General features: G+C 44.2%; 3 protein-coding genes across 6 annotated transcripts in view; all 3 read right to left on the bottom strand.

Annotated features, from left to right (window-relative positions):
* Positions 1-3,697: 3,697 nt before the first annotated feature.
* Positions 3,698-6,265, bottom strand: TMEM95 (transmembrane protein 95). Its single transcript, XM_020966548.2, has 7 exons — positions 6,066-6,265; positions 5,707-5,763; positions 5,096-5,176; positions 4,954-4,974; positions 4,650-4,730; positions 4,361-4,448; positions 3,698-4,238 (listed from the first exon to the last, which is right to left on the bottom strand). Exons 1-7 carry the CDS (start codon positions 6,232-6,234, stop codon positions 4,214-4,216), a joined length of 522 nt encoding a protein of 173 aa, XP_020822207.1. The 5' UTR covers positions 6,235-6,265; the 3' UTR covers positions 3,698-4,213.
* A 2,403-nt stretch (positions 6,266-8,668) lies between these two features.
* Positions 8,669-11,460, bottom strand: KCTD11 (potassium channel tetramerization domain containing 11). Its single transcript, XM_020966547.2, has one exon. It carries the CDS (start codon positions 10,577-10,579, stop codon positions 9,776-9,778), a length of 804 nt encoding a protein of 267 aa, XP_020822206.1. The 5' UTR covers positions 10,580-11,460; the 3' UTR covers positions 8,669-9,775.
* A 1,133-nt stretch (positions 11,461-12,593) lies between these two features.
* Positions 12,594-19,484, bottom strand: part of ACAP1 (ArfGAP with coiled-coil, ankyrin repeat and PH domains 1) — a 34,396-nt gene continuing 27,505 nt past the window's right edge. For 3 of the 4 annotated variants that reach the window (XM_078155627.1, XM_020966527.2, XM_020966524.2), the window contains 4 exons: positions 14,922-15,031; positions 14,669-14,779; positions 12,940-12,989; positions 12,594-12,764 (listed from right to left, as the gene is read on the bottom strand). In XM_078155627.1, coding sequence (XP_078011753.1) covers positions 12,664-12,764; positions 12,940-12,989; positions 14,669-14,779; positions 14,922-15,031 — 372 coding nt within the window. In that variant the 3' untranslated portion in view covers positions 12,594-12,663. Of the gene's footprint in view, positions 12,765-12,939; positions 12,990-14,668; positions 14,780-14,921; positions 15,032-19,484 lie in introns of those variants that run through there. The other variant, XM_078155630.1, reaches the window with a different exon arrangement.

The following is a 19,484-nucleotide window of genomic DNA, read 5'->3' as shown; positions in this document are numbered from 1 at the left end:
TACACATAAGTCACATGGGTAACACGCAGCACAAACATACTGCCTGTACACACATGAATCATGCAGAGGACTCATGGAAGTAAGCAACTAGATGTGCAAATACATAAAGCCTCTCTTAAAAAGGGAACTGAACTTGGAATTGACATTAAGGCAACTGTTTGACATTCTGGTGGATCCCTAACTCTCCCACTCTGATAGTCTGGAATTCTCTTCATAAGGCAAACATACTTCAGGACTGCTGAGCAAACAACTTCCTTCCCAATGAACCTGCAATTTCCAAATATCACTGGCTTTGTTCTCCAAGTAAAACAGTGCTCTGGAGCTGTTTGGATTATTCTCTTCCTTCTCCAAGGACCGAACTGTGGGAGGAAATCCCTTTGTCTTTTTGGAAGGTCTGATCTTAGAATTCTCCAATTTGGAACCCTTGAACTTAGGGTGACCCATACGATGACTTTTAAGGGTGGAATCAGCATTTTAAGACTCACCATCTAGTTCCCATGTACCTTTTCAGACTCTTTTCACAATAATCACCCTTATGTATTCAATGTTTCCCTACATGCACATTCTATCTTCTGCCTCCACATCTTTATATAAGTGGCTTTCCAAGCTCCCTCCTCATCCCTACAGCTTCCTTCAAGGGTGACATAGGTCACTTGTATCTGTGACTTCTGTCCCAATCTTCTTAGTTGGAGTTCCAGCACTCCATTACTTACATTGTATTTGCTCATCTATGTAAATGTTGAATCTTCACCCTCCAGATAAAAAATAACGTAGGCCTAAATGTGGAACTGGAGAGAAGGAACTGAATTGGACTTGAGAAACTTAGGAAGAATCAAAAGAACTTGGTGATGAGATCAAGAGAGAAGGGAAAGGAAAGTAACAAGGTTGATTAAGAAGGGGATCTGGACACGAGTAGACTATAAACTCCTTGAAGGCAGGGACTTTTTTCTCTTTGTTTTTGTATCATCAGCATCTAGCACAGTGTCCCACACATGTAAGCACTTTAAAAAAAAATACCTGTTGAAAACAAAAAGGAAAAGGACCTACATGTACAAACATATTTATAGCAGCTCTTTTCTATGGGTAAAGAATTAGAAGTTGAAGGGATGCCCATCAATTGGGGAATGGCTGAACAAGTTGTGGTATATGAATGTAATGGAATACTATTGTGCTCTAAGAAATGATGAGGGGCAGCTAGGTGGCACAGTGTATAGAGCACAGGCCCTGAAGTCAGGATGACCTGAGTTCAAATCTGGCCTCAGACACATAACACTTACTAGCTGTGTGACCCTGGGCAAGTCACTTAACCCCATTGCCTAGCCCCAAAAAAGAAAAAAAAAGTGTAAAAAAAAAAAGAAAAAAAGAAATGATGAGCAGGATGCTGTCAGAAAATCCTGGACTTACATGAGCAAAGTGAAATGTACTGTGTACAAAGTAACAGCAATATTGTAATATGATCAGCCATGAATGACTTAGCTATTCTCAGCAATACGGTGATCCAAGACAACTCTGAAGAACTTATGAAAAATGCTGTCCATCCCCAGAGAAAGAATTGATGGTGTCTGAATACAGATTGAAGAAGACTTTTTTAATTCTATTTTTCTTGAGTTGTTTTTCTTTCATATTTTTTCACAACATGACTATTATGAATATGTTTTGCATAACTACACATGTATAATCTATATGGAATTGCTTGCTTTCTCAATGGGGAGGGGGGAGGGGGAGAGAGGAAGGGAGAGAATTTGGAACTCAAAGTTTTAAAACCAAACGTTAAAAATTGTTTTTACATGTTACTGGGGGAAAATAGATTACTAAATAAAAGCTTAAAAATAAAAGAAAAAAATACCTGTTGAATTTAAATAAAACATTAACTTGGGGAGAGGGAACGACACTTTTAGCTTAGGCCTAAGCATCTCCAGATGGGATGTTGCTCAGCTGTGTCCGAGTCTTCATGATCTCTTGAACCACAGCACGCCAATACTGTTTGTGGGGTTTTCTTGGCAAAGATACTGCAGTGGTTCGCCATTTCCTTCTCCAGTGGATTAAGGCAGACAAAAGTTAAGTAACTTGCCCAAGGTCACACTACTAGAAAGTGTCTGAGACCAAATTTGAACTCAGATCTTTCTGACTCCAAGCCCGGCACTCTATCCACTGAGCCATCTGGTTGCCTCTGATATGAGTATCCCAGATGGGATGGTAGTACTCAGATACTGGATTCAGAGAAGTACAAAGAAAACTTGCTGAGCTCTTCCCTCTTGCTCTGAAAGGACTTATAGCTTAGTGAGGCTGGGGGAATGAGAAGGGAGGTGACATACACATAAAGGATAGCATAGGCTGCCTTGCTATATTTAAGAGCCATTTGAGTGGATGAGACTATAACAGCAATAGAATTACAGACCAGGAGTTTACTGAGGTTTAGGGTGAAAGGGAAGAAACCTGAGCTAGGGCTAACAGGAAGGTTAAGATTTAGCAATATGGAGGGATGGGTAAGAGGTCTAAATACGGGCAAGGGAGACAAGGATGGAAAAATGGGAGGGTTATATGGTAGATGATCTCAAATTCAATTCAAATATTCAATTCAAAAAATATTAAGGGCCGAGTATGTGCAAGGCCCCAAGCTAGGTTCAGGGGATGCAAAATTTAAAAATGACTTGGTTCCGGGCCTTCCAGGCGTGGAAACCTAGGAAGGCAGACAAATTTACAAAGGGAATGGTGGAAGAGATCCAAAATAATGGTGTGATATTTGAGAGGAAAGAGATATCACTTATGGGTATCTCCCAAACACCAATCTTCCATATCTACTGAATAGGTTTATTCCCTTTTCCTATTATTTCTGTATCTAGGCCTTGGCTCCTACCATTTCCACTTCTAAGCTTATGCTCACATTTAGACCTCTTCCCCATCCCTTCATGTTGCTAAATCTTAATCTTCCTGTTAGCCCTAGCTCAGGGAAGATTTTATGTAGAAGATGACATGTCAATAATTTTCAGCTGGTACAAATGTGGGATTTACCATTCTAGCATGTATAAATTATGAAGGGGGTGGGGGGGAAAGGGAAAATTATAATTAGGGAAGAGAATAGGTGTAGTATGACTAAGACTAGAAAACAGATTGCAGAGTGCCTTGAAAGCTAGACTAGGTTTGTATTTTATTCTATAGAATGTGAGGGCCAAGGATTTTGAGCAGGGAGATGAGTGTCTTGATTAAACCTTGATAAGGAAAATTACTTTGGCAGTGGTGTTCAAAGAAGGAAGAAACCAGAGCCAGGGAGATAAGACCAGTTGCAATAATCCAAATAAAGAATAATACAGGCCTAACCTAGTCTGGTGGTAATAGAAGTGGAAAGAAAGGGACTGAGCTGGGTTTGAGAAACATGAGGAAGAATCAATAGAAGTTGATGATGAGATCAAGAGAGAAGGGAAAGGAAGGTAGCAAGGTTGACTGACAGGGAGATCTAGAGATGAGGGCACCACTGTCAAATATGAGGAACCTAAGAAGGGTAATTACTGTAGTTTCAAGAGAAAAAACCCATGATTTCAGATTCAGACATCCTGTTCCATTTCTCACTTACGCTCCTCAAGAGTGAAGACTCAATTTCCTTTATGTAGCTGGGGTTTCCCCTTAGGTGAAGACACTACCTCCCCCACGAAAGTGAGAATCCTTCAGAACTGTTTTTCTCTATTATTGCAGATTAAAGACCAGAACAGGTGAAGGGATTAAAATAAGGATATTTAGTGACAACATGAGGAGAAAAATGCCAGGGAAGGGGAGGGGTGTCTTTCTCTGAGTGGGGATATGCATGAATACACATACACCTACATCTATGTATATACCTTGTTAGCTTTAAAACAAGGTAATGTCACCCCCAACCTGGGGAGAGTTTTCCAAAGAAGGTTGAATCTGCAAAGAAGGTTGAATCTCCCAGAATCTGCCAAACCCATGAGAGCTAAGGAGAGAGAGGCTGGAGATGACTTTGGGGACAATGTTCCCGGATGATTTTTCAGGGACTAGGTGAAAGGGGTTCTGGGGGGTGGTATGGGGGTGTTTTCCAACTGTATTCATCTGAGTCACAGAGTAGTGGCATGTGAGGGGGTGGGGAGTTAGGTACGTGTGTGGTCCTTGGAGGTTGGGAGTACTGAGTCAGCCAGACTGAGTCAACAGAGACCTTGAAGGTGGAAACTGGGGGGAAGGTCTTGGAATTTCCTCATGAGGATCACTCTTCGAGGAGGGATCTGGACCTGGAGGAAGGTGATAAAAGGAAATAGGAAGAAATAAAGATCAGTTTGTGATGGGATAGAATATGGTAATTAGAATGGCACTTGCCCCATATTCCCAACCTCAGTCCCATTCCCCAGCTCACTCTACTACACAGCTGATGAAACCTAGAATTAATGAGGCAGCTGAAAGAGAAAGGAGCAGGATCCTGGCTTCCCTTAGGTCCTGTCGTCCTGTGGCAAAGAGGGTGGAGTGAGAGAGTTGCAGGGAAGCAGAGGGACCCTTGGTGCCCCCTTTTGAAAGGTAAGAGGATGGTGGGAATCTATTGGAAAAGGAATTAAAACCCAGATAAAAGTTTGAGGGCTATGTGACTGGGTCCCCAAAGGCAGAAGCTTCCGGAAAGGGTGGACAAGGTACTTAGACGTGAGGCTGACCTGGGAAGCAACGCTTGAGAGGCCAGCAATGAACCTGAACAGCTTTGCACGTGGAGCAGTTGTACAGGATAGTCCTTCCACCTGGAAGTCACAGTGGGGACTGCAATGTTGGCTGGAGGTGAGAGGTCAGAAGGAAGCTAGCCCCCTCCCTCCGAGGGCCTCAGTCATGGGGATGAAGATTTGGAGGCAGTCTCCTGGGAACCTCTGATTGTCTCCTCACCCTCTCCACCCAACCTTTCTTCTCCTCAGAGATCCAGGTGGTCAAACTACCCCTTTGCTCTTAATTCATATGTTTCATACTCACAGCAGGCAGGAGGGCAGAGAGCTGGGAAAATCAAGGAGAAAAGTGTCTGTTCCCAATCCAAAACCCTCCTCCCACCCCCACGGTGCTTCACATCCATCAGGATTCCAGGTATCTCCCTCTCCCCATCCTCCATGCCAGATACCTTGCCTCATGTATTCAGGAAGTTTAGTCTCCTGAAGCCATTGCCAATAGGAGGGAAGAGAAAACAGGGAATCTTTGATTTCTGGGGAAAAGGGCAGCAAATAGTTTGTTTATAAACCTTCCCCTTGGCCCCTATTCTATATATCCTCGTTTCCGTTTTCCATCAGTGATTCCAAATCATTCCTTTTTCTTCAACTTCTCATTTTCTTTTTTCTTTCTTTCCTTTTTTTTTTTTTTTTGGCGAGGCAGTCAGGGTTAAGTGATTTGCCCTGGGTCACACAGCTAGTGTCATGTGTCTGAGGCTGGATTTGAACTCAAGTCCTCCTGACTCCAAGGAGCTTTATCCACTGCACCACCTAGCTCCCCCTCAACTTCCTATTTTCTCCCCATGCTTCTCTCCTCATCTCCTGTTCCCACACTTCTCCTTGTCCCCCATCCCTGGTACCCACTGTCTCCTTCCCCTTTCTCCATGCTCTCCTTTTATCATACTTCTTTTCCTCTTCTCTGATCACCAATCAACACTTCTTTTATTCCATGCTTTCTACTTATCATGTTTCCCAATGATTCATTCTCCCCTCTTTATCCACCTAATTTGCCACCTCTCCTTCTCACCAAGGACCATCATGACTCTGTGTGTCTTCTCTGTAATTCTATCCATGGACACACCATCTGGGGAAGAAGGGGAGATGGGAAAGGTATAGAGAAAGTTTTACAAATCCTGGAAGGTGGAATCACCCTCCAAGTGATCTAGTCTTCCTTCATGGATCCCCTGGGCCCACATTAAAAGTAGATCCTATAACAGGATCCAAGGGAAATCTTATCAACAGATTTATTGGGTGGTGATATGAAGAGAATTAGGGGCTTGAGGAAAAGAAGGAAGGACTGTTCTAACAGACAGCTTTCAGTTCAGATCCCTGAGAGATTTGGAGGAGATAGAATTGGGACTAGAGGACAGGATTCCTAGGTCCCACCTAAGGCAAAGGTTGAGAAGTTCCAGCTGGTTTTACAGTTTCCCCACTCTGAACTTATCTGGTCACAGAGAAGAGCCAGGCGTTCAGAAATGTCTCTAGAAGGGAGGCGGCAGAAGATACAGGCTTGGGAGGTGCTTAGGAAAAGGTAGCCAAGGATTAGGAGCCCCATGAGGACCAGAATGAGAACCTTGTTTGGAGTATAGGACACTTATTTTCTATGGAGGGAAGTACTTTGGAATATTCTGTTAACTTTGACTCTGGTGTCTTTATTCTTGGGTTCTAGAGCCCCAAGAGTGTTCCAGCTTGAAGGATAGCAGGAGTGGGGGTTGGGGTCTCAGAATGCCTTGGTCCCATACATGGTATGGAAGCCTAGATTTCTATAATCCCGGTACCTTATGTAACACTGATATTCTTTGGTTGTGTTGGTCAATGAATGATGCCTTCTGTAAGCCTATAAGGACAGTGTCACCATTAATTTTTCAGTGAGGGAGCATAATATTTTAACACAGTGCTTGGCATATAGTAAGTGCTTAATAAATGCTTGTTGTCTGACGAATTGACTGAATTGGCCAGCAGGTGTCCATCTATTTGAAACAAGAGCCCTGCTGTGTAAATCACTTTCTCAGGTGCATGGGGAAAAAAAATACATTCTTAAGACTGTAGCATTCTTGCCGGCCACGAGAGGGGGCGCGGCATGAAAAATCCTGTTCTGATCTCCCACAGCCAAGTAGGAAAAAGGAACGGAGTAATCATTTTTATGTTGCCTACGACCTGCCAGGCACTGTGCTAAGCACTTCACGAATATCTCATTTGATTCTCCCACCAACCCTTAGAGATACACACAGAAGTCCTTCAGCAGCAGCAGTCATTTTGTTAACCCTTCCCTGGATGGATCCAAAATTAAACTTGGGTATGAAATGAAATATCTTATAAAATATTAAAATATCAGTCAATCAGCAATAATTTATTAAATGACAGCTAAATGCCAGGCACTCTGTTAGATGACAAGATACAAAGATAAAACAAAATAGCGTCTCTGACCTCAAGGACCTTAAATTCTACTGGGGTAAATGATATTTACATTTCTAAATAAATACTATATACACACAGAGCTTTTCGTTGTTATTGTTTTGAACTGTGATTTCATTGGTATAGGGAGCTTCTAGGTAAGGAAGTATGCCCATGGAGGTAAGAATCTGTTCTAGGGGCAGCTAGGTGGCGCAATGGATAGAGCACTGACTCTGGATTCAGGTGGACCTGAGTTCAAATGCGGCCTCAGACACATAACACTTACTAACTGTGTGACCCTGGGCAAGTCATTTAACCCCACTGCCTAGCCAAAAACGAATTAAAAAAAAGAGTTGTATAGATAGTGGAAATGCAAAAAAAAAAATTTTAAAAAAGAATCTGTTCTGCAGCTTCTCAGAGAGGACAGTGGGAATGACTGCTTGTAGCGGGTGAGATTTTCTATCAGACCTCAGGGAAGGCAGGAGGCAGAGATAAGGAGGGACAGAATTCCAGGCAACAGGGACAACCAGGGGAAAAGGACAAAGCTGGGAGATGGAATGTGTTTCAGGGAATAGCAAGGAGGCTAGAGTTATGGATCATAGAAAGAAGTGATGTAAGAAGACTGGAAAGATAGGAAGGGATCAAGTTATAAATGGCTTTAAAAGCTAAACAGAGGATTTAGTATTTGATCCTGGAGAGTGCCAGTGAATGTGGGGTGGGAGTGATATCGTCAAACTTGCACGTTAGGATGATCAGTTTTATATAGCTGAGCAGAGGATAGACTGGGAGTGGGGAGAGTGTGTGAGGCTAGCAGACCCCCACCCCATCCCCAGCAGGCTATTGCAATAGTGCAGGCTTGAGGTGCTGAGGGCCTGCACCAGGGTGGTGGCAGTGTCAGAGGAAAGAAGGGAGAATATACAAAGGTGCAAGCAACAGGCAGAATGGATATGGGGGTGGGGTGGGGTAGGGTAAGAAAGAATGGGACAGATCTTATTCCATTTCCCTAGCCTGACTTCTGATTTTAGACTTGAATGAAGGGAGAGATGGTAATGAATTTCTCATACAAAGATGATCAGAAATTGCTCTATCAGTCACTCTCTGTGAATCATCCCTCCTCCCCCAGGTCTAGGGGAAAACAATTAATGAGAGAAACAGGGCAAGTAGGGACACAAGTTATACTTGTAAGCTCCAGGGCAGCCTGAAGATACTTTTGTGTATAGAGATGTAACTAGGATAGGGCAGCTGGAACTTTGTCTTAGGACATGGATAAAAAGGTACTCTTCCTCCTGGTAGAGGTTCAGAGACTACCATTCCTCTGTCTACTCTCTTACCTAGCTCTATCCAACATGCTCAACATTGCATCACTATAGCATCTCTCTCCAAGGGTCTCCCTCCCCAACCACTTAGGCCACTCCCTCCCTGGATAGAACTGCAAACATGGTCATACTGTCCTCTATCACCACTATTCCTTCTCCAAAGGTTTTTCTCCCAGGTGAAAAAATTCCTAGTTCCAGCTATGTAGCATATTCAGTTCCCAATACACCTCTTTGTATACCCATTCTTGCCCCTTTCCCCTTCCCCATAGACTTCACAAGTTTGCAGTGTAAAAAGTTTTAACTTTTATTATTTTTTAGGCATTTCTTATTTATTAGACATGAAACAATAAATAGTGACTCTTCTTGAAAAAGGATCTGTGCAAAATAGGAAAGTAAATATTCCATTTCCTTTTCCTCCCTTCATAAGTTTGTTGAATTAAATTTCTCTTCCAGCCCAGGGCTGCCCGGCCTCCCACTACAACGAAACCTAGCATCAGGACCATGGTTGCTGCAGCAACCAATAAATACCAAATATCCTCACCAGCCCAACTAGGCCAGTAGCTGTTGCCTCCAGGCTCTCTTAGAGATAGAGATACACAGAGACAGGTTCTGCTCATGTTGACAAAGGGTTGTGTCATATCATAGTCATATGACACCCTATGATTCAATAAGAAATCTTCTACCTGGCCACTGAATGCACACAAATGTCTGTGCCAATCCAATTATTTCACCGCTATAAATAGGTATTCTCCAGAACACGCCTAGACAAGCCAAAAGACTGGGAAAGGAGCAAAGTCAGAGTTCAAAAAACAAATGACAGGTTCTATTGCCATTCAGAGACATAAAGCACTGACAGACAGAGGAAGAGACTCCAAACCCCCTTCCACCTCAGCTCTCCCACTCCCTATCAGCATGAAATATGGGGATGGGGTAGGTTATGAGATCACCCATTAGTCAGTCAGTTAACCAGCATTTATTTCACCAAGTTTATGGATAATACTTGGATTTCCACAGCTCACCTTCCCCCCCCCAATCCCAACCCCTAACTTGGGATCCATTTAAGATCTTTTCTCTCAAGTCTGAATTCCAGTGGAAGACCATAGGGTGCCCCCCAAAAAACTTTCATAGTCCATAGAGGTAATCTGATCAAATCCTTTCTACTAAGTTGGAGGTGGGGAAGGAATGATTTTCCAATTTTCTATTTCTTCTCAGATTGAAGCTCTAGTCAAGAGATAGACTGGAAGTCCCCCTTAACTCTCACAGCTTCTACCTCCTCCAAGTCATTCTAGAAGATTCCAAGTCTCTTACCGATTTAAGAGGAGTACAGAGGGATTGCACTCCCAACTTTATAGACTTGCCTTTCCCCCCAAACCAAGTCACTATCCTTCAATGTCTGACAAAACGCAGTGATCGGGAGTTCAGCAGGTCTTCAGGGTCAGGGAAGACAGAGTCTAGTCGAAAGCCATGTTCCAGAGCCACCTGGAGCACTTCCTCCAAGAACCCAGATGTCCCTACCACCTCCCGCTTCTCACCAGCCTCTCCTACTACCCACAGTTGCTGCAATCCTAGACGTCGATACTCAACTTCTGGGAGCCCTTCCGGGCAGGGAGCCCATTCCAAACGGAAATGGGGACTTCCTTCTCCTCCTTCCCCTTCAGCAACTCCAAACCGGGCCCGAAGCACCCCAAGACAGGTGGAATCTGTGCAGAAGATATTGGCCCTAAAGGTGTCAACTCGGGCAGCACTGAGTTCATAGTGGTGGGGACCTCGACGAGCGGAGAAATGGACCAGTCTCGGGGTGGCATCCACATCTGCATGAAGCAAGGCAGCTGTGATCACTTCAGTTCCCTGGGTTACCTCCAATTCCCTGAGTGCGTCTAGTAGGGGTTGGATCTGGTAGAAATCAGCCTCAGCTCTCAGGAGTGCTGTCTCCCCATATCCCCTAGGCAAGTCCAGGCAGCCCAGGCGCAGGAAATTGAGGATGTGACGGAAGGCTTTACCATCCCTGTCGATAAAATAGTAGTTGCTACCCTGAGGACCAGAGTTGGGTGGCAGTGCTGCACCCTCTCTGAACATGGCCCCCAACATTGAGTCTGGGAATCGAGTCAGAGTTTCCAAGGTGGTAGCATACAGTGTTCCCCCCACATTCAGTGTCACAGGCCCCCCAAAAGAGGGTGCCTGGGAGGGCATTGGAGGAGGGGGAATTTTGAGGAGTAAGAGAGATATACTGATGGAGAGACGCTGGGTTGGGGGGGAATGGTGGAGGAACTGATTTATAGATTCCCACCAGCTGGCTTCGAAGTAAAGAATAGTTTAGGGGTACACAGCAGCTGCCTCCCTTGCACACACCGGCTATATTTGTAGCAGAGAATATTTTCAGGATGTAGAGAAGTTTGGGGATACGGTGCAGTCCTGGGATAGCCCTGTGGCTGATTTCAAGGACAAAAAGCAGTTTGGGGTGTACCTCAGCTGGTTTGGAATGTTGACCCAAATTAGTGACAGAGGCCAGCTAGTATGAAATAAATAGCTGGACTGTTGGTCCAGAAGTGCTGGATTCCGAGAACTCCAAGATATGTACGGAGGACTTTTCCTGGGGTACCTGAAGATTAAGTTTCAGGGTTCCAGCCGACAGATTGGTGGGACAGAGGCTGATTTCTGGGTGATCGGTGATGGAAATAGCAGTGCGGTCTTTTGGGGGAAGGAGTGGGTTGCAGAGGGTGTCTTCAGTTCCCAGCAGAGCATGTCCTAGAGCTGGCGTCGATATTTTGGGGAGCAGATCCAAACTCCTAGCGTTTCCAGTTCCAAAGTCAGGGAGGTGGGGAACCAGAGGGAGGCTGGAAGGGGCAGTGACTTCAGGGATGGTGTGGGGTGGCCAAGCCGTCCCTGCAGTCGTTTTCAGGGCTCGCTCCAAATTCGGCAGGGGTGGCAATGGTCTCAGAGAGACGGTCTGGGCCCTGAATTTCGGGGGCTGGGCCCAGGATGGGCTCCCCCAGCGTCTTCAGCAGGCTCGGTCCTCTGCTCTTCAGGAAGTAGAAGTAACAACGCAGACGTGACGGGCCCTTTAAGAGACAGGCCCATCCCCTCGGAGCCCTACCCCTCTCCACCTCCACCCTCACTCCCCGCCTCCCCACCCGGGCGGTGCTGGAATTACTACCCTTTTGGGGAAAAGGGCTGAGCTGGACTGTGTTGTCCTGCCTCTAGGATGGGGAGGGGAGGAGAGGCGGAAGGGACTAGGGAAAAGGCAGCATTTGGAACGCGGAATTCCCTGGAGGCTGGAGAGGAGGGTGCGGGGTAGATCAGACGCCTTCCCTCCCCCTTCCCCAAGCCTGGGTACCAAAGGGAAAGCAGGGTGGAGCACAGCGATTAGTCAGGGAAAAGCCTTCCCAAACTCTCTAACCAAAAGAGGGAAGGGCTGTTTCTGGAGGTGGGGGATTTCCGGTCATTAAGGGCTCTTCAGCACAGATGATTAGCATGCACTGAAGTTGTGCAAGGCGGTTCTTATTTCTGCTACGGGTTGCTTAGGATGGCCCCTGTAGTTCCTTGAACGTGAGACTTAGGCCAGCAACACCGATGGCTCGGTCTGACTAGGAACATCTGAGCACCCACGCCTGGAGGCTGCTCTTCGCCCCCCTACCCCTAAGGTTATAAAGAGCTTTAAGTTTTAGATTGCAGTGGCTGGAGCTAATGTTCTTGGCTTCTGGAAAGTTCCCCTGGGGAAGACAGGGAATTCAAGTAGCCAGAATCGCTGAGACTTCACATTCCGAGTGTCTTGGGAGGGCGGGGTCTGGGAGACTGGGAACGCCAGTCTTGAAACTAGCCCTGGAAATAATAGTACTCCTACGGAGGAATAGGGAAGGTAAATGCCGGAGCCTCTAGAAAAAGGGAGAAAAAAAACTGGGATTGGATGCCTGAGCTAGCTGGGTCCCCCTCTACTTCTAAGAGCTGGGGGAAGGCTCACCTACCCTGGAGGAAAGGGTTAAGTTCCTTCCTGGCTAACCAGTCTGGTGACATTTCAATACCCTATATGCTTCACCTTAGAACTAAGGGTCTTCTGAAACATCCTGAGCTGGTGGGTCTCTGTCATGAGTCTCCCAAATCTACCCACAAATTCCTTGGCTCCATGTGGGTCTTTTTCCCCCCTTCACTTCTATCCCTCCCTCAATTCACACCACTCCACCCCCAGCCCCAGTACAGTGGAGACATGTTGGTAGCTCAGAGAGCATTTTAATGTGAATGATTCCAAAGGGAGGAGGTTGGGGTTCTAGCTCTTTGGTTCAGAGTGTGTGCAGATCGTGGCTTCGGCGGCTCAACTTCTCTGGATCATCAGAAGCCATGAGGGAGAAGTCTCGGAAAATGTCCAGATATGTTTCATCTCCTAAGGTGAGGAAGATGGGAAGGAAGAAAAAGAAGCTGGAGGCTGAGGTACTTTGGAATTTCTGAGGATTAGAGCTGGAGATATATCCAGGGGCTAGGCAGCCAGAAGCCTGGATTCACAAAAGGAATGGGGTCCAAAGGAGAAGGACACACAGTTCTGGGGGCTGTTAGCTCACCTGCCTGCCCTTGGGCCACTTCGACTTCTCTCATCCTTGCCAAACGTAACCTAAGGCCAGAGGGAAGGAATTGGTTGGTTCACAGCCCCTCCTTAGCTCCCATCCTTCTAATTCATTAGCTCAGGCCACATGCCCTATACTGTCCAGACACTCATTGCCTTCCTCAGAACCTGTTCCCTTCCCTGAGCTGGGCCTCTGCCTCATCCTATCCTCTGGTCCTCCTCCATCCATTGCCAGTCCTACATACCTGCACTGTTGTAAGTTCCAGCTGTTTGTACAGTCTCCCTCCCCTCCACCCAAAGTCAACAGGTTCAACACTGAATTCTTCCTGAAGCCAGCTCCTTCTTCCCACAGCTACTCCATTTTGTAACACTTAGATCATTTCAACAACCCCCTTCCCATACCTACCCACACTAATAAATTGCCAAGTCCTGTAGCTGCCTCCAGTGAAGTATCTTTCCAATTTTACTGCCACCCCACAGTTCTTGACCTATTTATCTTGGGCCTGGGCTACCATAATAATAATCCCCTAGCCCCTTCCTCAGGCTTCTTTATTTTCCACATTATGCTCAGAATAAGCTTCCTAAAGTCCAGGTAGGAACAGGCCACTTCTCTATCCAAAAACTTTCAATAGCTTCCCACTGTTTCATGAATAAATTCTCAGCTGCATACCCCAACTGCACTCTCAGCCTCTGGCAATCAGACCCTAACCTATGTTTTTAGCTTTATACTATACTCTATTGCACATAATTTCATTGTTTTCCACACCTACCTTACCTGCCTCTGTGTCAAGGCCCTCAATTTGCTTGCTGTTTTCTTCTCCCCTATCTCTATTAAATAAAATCCTATCTACCCTCTAAGGCCCACTTTAAATGCCATCTTCTCCATAAGTCTTCCCTGATCCCAAACTCCCCTCTCTCCCCTCCCCCAAACTAGGGAGTGCTTTCTCCCTCTTCTGAAACCCTGGAGCATCTTACTTTCCTTCCAGTTTTGTATTAGTGGAAAACTGGACTTTGGAGTCAGGAGACCTAGGTTCTAGTCCTGGTTGGGCAAATGTCATTTCTGTTTTCTGAGTTTCTTACCTGGCAAAGTAGGGATAACGGCACTTATTCTCAGCAACTAATACTGGGTAGGTGGTGTGAGGGTCAAGTGGAGCAACTATGAAGTGGATTTGTAAAGTGTGATAACTGTGTGCCCAGCACAGTGCTGCCACTTTCCTTACGCAGAAAAAGACGAATGGAGTGAGTTATAAGCTCTGAGTCCACTGCGGTGGAACTGGAGTCAAAGGACCTGGGGTCCAAAACTCTGGCTGTGTTCCAAGATCACTACACTGTTCTGGGCCCATTTCCTCATCTAAAAATGAGTGGGGTGGATATGATGAGAATCTCCTTCTCTCTTTGCTCCTCTTGTTTCTTTTTTACCCTCCTCCTCAAAAACTTCTTCCTAAAAGGCTTTACATAGTGTAGTGTTTTCGTCATTGTAAGAGACAGTCACATGTTTATTGAGCTAAAATGTTAGACCTCTAAGTCTTATCTTTTCTCCTTCTTTCCTACATTCCTCCTCAAAACTCTGACCTCATGGGTCCCTGGGTCCCTTAAATCCAGGTTTTAAGCATTGGTTCTACCCCTTTCAGGCTCCAGTTTCATGGCACCATTCCAGTAATCTTCCCTCTGATCCTAGTCTCCTATGCCCTTTCCCAGATAGTCATCCTCAACTTCATGGCACTCACAGAGTGACGATATCTGCATTGGCTGTCTCCATGGCAATGGTCAGAGGGTCTTTCCCTTCAGAATCCTGAGCTCCAAGGTCTGCCCCTCGCTTTAGGAACAGACAGGCCAAGCTGAAAAGAAAGCAGAGATTCGGGTCATCCATTGCCCCACTCCTAACCTCCCTCCCAGCACTTCCATTTCTTAGCTGTCCACTCCCTTCCACCTGTTCTTTCCTCCCTTGGGTCCCTAGGACCCGAGTGTCCTAGCTTATACCCAGTGTGGCCGAGGATGGTGGCATGGTGGAGGGGGCTTCTCCCCATGCTGTCAGCCTGGTTCACGCTTGCTCCATTTTGGAGGAGAAATTCACAGGCAAGCAGGGAGTTCTGAAAAGAGAGAAGTAAAACGGGCAAAAAATAGATAACATCAGGGAGGACCTGGGGTGGGGTCTGGGAGAGGGGGCAGAATTGGAGATAGTAGGGGAGAAGCTGGGAAGAGGAAAGGTTGGACTACTACTAGCTGTATCCAGAATTTGTTCTGTCATGTCTTGCCTCCACGCACTTCTAAAAGTCCATCCTCCATGCCTGAAATGCAAATTCTCTCAAATCCTTTTTCTTCCTTTAAGGCTCAGCTCAGTTGGTAACTCCTTCATGAATTGTCTCTGCTTCTCTTGGCATTTAGCGCCTTTTCCCACCTCAAATTTGTATTTACTCATGTATATGCGATCTTGAGTGTTACGGGGCAAGGAGGGCAGGGAATGTCTCATTTGTCTTGTGACTACATAGTAACTACATAGTGCCTGTATATAGTAAACATTTATATATCATGCTTTGAATTGAAGAGAAGTGGTGGAGATAGAGAAGGTTTTGGGGAGAAAAGAGGAGGAGGATGCTGGAGGAAGTAATTAAGCTACAAATGCAAACACCGGAGGATGACCAGATATCTATGAACAGAAGCAACAGAGCTAGAGGACAGAGCTTGGGAAGACAATAAGAACTGTTATCTAGAAAATTACTTTTTAAAAGTCTGATGATGATCCTATTCTAGGATATTTTCATGAAGAGAGATGCCCTGAAGTACTAGAGACAGAGAACAGAATTTGTTGTTGAATCATTTCAGTCAGATCTGACTCTTGGTGACCCCATTTGGGGGTTTCTTGGCAAAGATATTGGAGTGGTTTGTCATTTCCTTCTCCAGCTCATTTTACAGATGAGGAAACTGAGGCAAACAGGGTTAAGGGACTTCCCCAGAGTCACCCAGCTAGTAAGTATTCGAGGCTGGATTTGAATTCAGATCCTCCTGACTCCAGGGCCAGTGCTCTCTCCACTGTGCCGCCTAGCTGCCCTAGTATAGAATAAAGAGTGTTAATTTGGGAATCAGGGGACCTGGGTTCAAAGCCTTCCTGCTTCTCTCATTCTTATTACCTGTATGACCCTAGGCAATTCAATTCACCTCCCAGGGCCTCAGTTTCTTTATCTATAAAATGAGGGAAGTTGAACTAAATGATGTCTTGAGATGGAGGATACTGTGTAAATAGGTGAGAATAGGATGCCAACAGAGGCTGACCTTCAGAGAGAGAATCTTTCTTTTCTTTTTTTTTTTAAAGACAATTGGGGTTAAGTGACTTACCCAGGGTCACACAGCTAGTAAGGGTCAAGTGTTTGGTCTGAGGCCAGAGAGAATCTTTCAAGCAGCTAGGTGGCACCATAGTGTGCACAGTGCTAGGCCTGGAGTCAGGAATCTTCCTGAGTTCAAATTTGACCTCAGATACTTACTAGCTATGTGATCCTGGGCAAGTCGCTTCACCCTGCTTGCCTCAGTTCATCTGTAAAATGAACTGGAGAAGGAAAGAGGAAATCACTTCAATGTCTTTGCCAAGAAAATCTCAAATGGGGCCACAAAGAGTGGGGACACAACTGAAAAACTGAACACTTAATGAAGATGAGAGATTTTATTATCTAATGTTGAATGAGATATGCTAAAACATAAAGGAAATTGTGATTTATGCAACAAATTTACCTAGCTTACAAAACTGAGCATATTTGTAAAAAGAGATGGTTCTTCAGTGAGTCAGAAAATGTAATTCTTTCCTGCTGAGGAATCCAGAACTGGGAAGGGCCTTTGAAATGCAAATTGAACAAGCAGGTGAAAATAAGGAAAGCTAGGCTCGAGTGCAAGTTATGAATAAAGGATGTCTAAAATGTTTCTTCCCTTTTCTCTCTTTTGTGTTTCCGTGACAAGCTGTGAGAACCATGGGGTTATACAAAGATGGAAGCTTGGCTCCCTGGAGAGGGTCCTTTACAATCCCATGGCTACAGGCATGACAACAGGTAGAATGGTGAAAATTTTGTTCCTGAACCAAACCAGGAGCTTTAGGACCAAGAATAAGAAGCAGAGGTAGAATGACAGACTTCACAGAAGCATAGATTTAGGGCCAGAAGTAACCATCATTTTACATATGAGGAAACAAAGCCAGATAGGTTAAGTAACTTTCCCAGGATCACACAGGAATTAAGTAACAGATAAAATTTGAACCCAGGTCCTCTGATTTTGTTCTTTTTACTGCCTTGACTAAGCCAAAGATCTGGTTTTTGCCATAGTTGTGGGAACTGGAGCCAAGGTAAGTATGAGCAAACCTTGACCTTGTCCTGAGTCATGTGGACTGCAGAACCAGGTTGGGGTTGAAATTGTACTTCCCAGCTGGAAGGGTCTTCAGCCTTAGAAATCTAGAGTATTAGGTAAATCCCTGGATAGGTAGAGGCCCACCAAATCAGAGAGCAGTGTTTGTCCAGCAATCTAATTGTTTTCCCCTTGCTCCTATCCAGTATGGGTCAAAAGGATTGTATAGGTCCCTGGGTAAGGCAGAGGTTCACAATGGGGAAAGGAGGGTTATCTTAATTATTTATGGGTTCAGGTATGAGTTCTTTGGATTTATTTATCAGGTAAATTAAAACCTGCCATAAATTTGATGGTTTTTTTTTTTAGCCGGAGTACTTGCATGGGAATGGAGGGTTCTTTTTTCCTTTTGTTGTGGTGACCTAGGTATAATCCAAATTCTGATATGCCCTGGGAAAACTCTGTGTTGAGACATAAGCCTTCAGTACTGAATTTAGTTAATCCACATAAATGAAGAGTTGTAATAATGGACTTGGTGTTACGTTATTGAGAGCTTCTCAGCAATCATGTTCTCTAGCTCATGAAATAAGTGAAATAATATTTCTAATTGGACACAACAAATTTATCTTAAACAAAGGGGTGAGAGAGACAGACAGACAGACCTAAAACCATCTTATCAGAGGAAGGAGGAAAAAAAGATTATACATTCCTGAGTTCTGTCTTTGATACAGTTGGAGATGGGTTATGTTTTTGCAAGTACAAGGATTAAGACTGGATTGTTACATGATATTAAGATTAAGTTTTATTATTTATGTTGGATGTGAATGGGAAGCAGTAGTAAATTGTATTTGGGTGTGCCAGAAATAAACTTGTGTTCTTTAAAAATGGCAGTATAGTACCTTGTTACTGACAAAAGGGGAGAAAATAATTTAATGGAAGGAAAATAAAACATTTATAACCTTAAATGAATTGAATTCATCAATAAAGAGGAAACAGAATTGATTAGAAAATAAACCTACAATTTGTTACTTCCAAGAAATAAATTTAAAGCAGAAAGACTCATATATATTCAAAGTAAAAAACTAAAACAAGGGCAGCTAGGTGGTGCAGTGCATAGAGCTCTGGCCTTGGAATCAGGAGGACCAGAGTTCAAATCTGACCTCAGACACTTGACACTTACTAGCTGTGTGACCCTGGGCAGGTCACTTAACCCTAATTGCCTCACCATAAAGAAAAAAAAAAGCTGAAACAAAACAGATTATGCTTAAGCTGAATGCAAATATAGGAGGAACTGTAAGCATAATTTTGGATATGGCAACCACAAACAACTCTAAGGGAGATGAGCAGGGAAAAGTTGAATAAAATGTTGGAAAAATTAAAACTTAGCAGACCTATGGAGACTTCTGAATGGGAATCTTAGAGAATATACATATATCTCATGCAACATATAAAAAACTGATTGTAAGCTAAAGATTTCAAATAAATGAAGGCAGAAATCTTAAATATCCTTTATAGATGATGGCATGATAAAATGTGATCAGTAAAGAAAATATGTACAAAATATATATAGACTTAAATGGAGATTTTAAAAATCTGACGGTCTAAATAATGGGTTAACATACCATAGAATCATAGAAACAACAAAAATTTCTTTGAGATTAAATTCCAAAATTTGTGGAATATAGCTAAAGAAATTCTTAAAAGAAAAACTGTATCCTTTAGCATTTATATTAACAAAAGAAAAAAAGAGAGGGCTGGTAAACTAAAGAACTAAAGAATGTATAATCCTGCCCTGGCCCTGACCACCAGGATTATAGATGAGAGAGAAGACAGACAGAAAGAAAACAAATGTGAGCTGAACCAAAGAGGGGGCAGTTATTACTACGAGTGACTCACCCCAAGTCTCATCATCTTGAAGTTAGTCCCAAGTCACTAAGAACCAGGGGAGCTCCCTGTGAACCTCTCAACAAGTAGCCTATTTGGCATATTACACTTTCATGGGGAGGTACCCCTCAGATGCCATAAAACAATAGATCTTGGCCTACAATCATATCAAGTGAATTAAGGAACTCATTATATTGACCAGAAACTTCCTTAATTTCACACGTCAATAGATTTCAATGATGTGGGTATTCTCTCCAAAGGTATAAATCATAGAAAATTGAAAGAGATCTCAGTGGGAATACAGTCCAACCCATACATAAATAGAATCTCCACTATAAG

Source organism: Phascolarctos cinereus, unplaced genomic scaffold (assembly GCF_003287225.1).
Source record: "Phascolarctos cinereus isolate Bilbo 61053 unplaced genomic scaffold, phaCin_HiC Scaffold_5;HRSCAF=322, whole genome shotgun sequence".
Taxonomy (NCBI): Eukaryota; Metazoa; Chordata; class Mammalia; order Diprotodontia; family Phascolarctidae; genus Phascolarctos; species Phascolarctos cinereus.
The sequence above is the reverse complement of the archived record's forward strand: the minus strand, read 5'-3'. Positions and strand labels throughout refer to the sequence as shown.

Coding starts and splice junctions, on each gene's coding strand:
- TMEM95 (XM_020966548.2), bottom strand. CDS start 6,234: ATGGGGCTCCTAATCCTTGGCTACCTTTTCCTAAGCACCTCCCAAGCC. Junction 5,177..5,706: donor CAGAGTCATGATGGTCCTTG/GTGAGAAGGAGA, acceptor CCTTTTCCCCAG/AAATCAAAGATTCCCTGTTT. Junction 4,449..4,649: donor TCTCAAGCGTTGCTTCCCAG/GTCAGCCTCACG, acceptor TCTTTGCCACAG/GACGACAGGACCTAAGGGAA.
- KCTD11 (XM_020966547.2), bottom strand. CDS start 10,579: ATGCCCTCCCAGGCACCCTCTTTTGGGGGGCCTGTGACACTGAATGTG.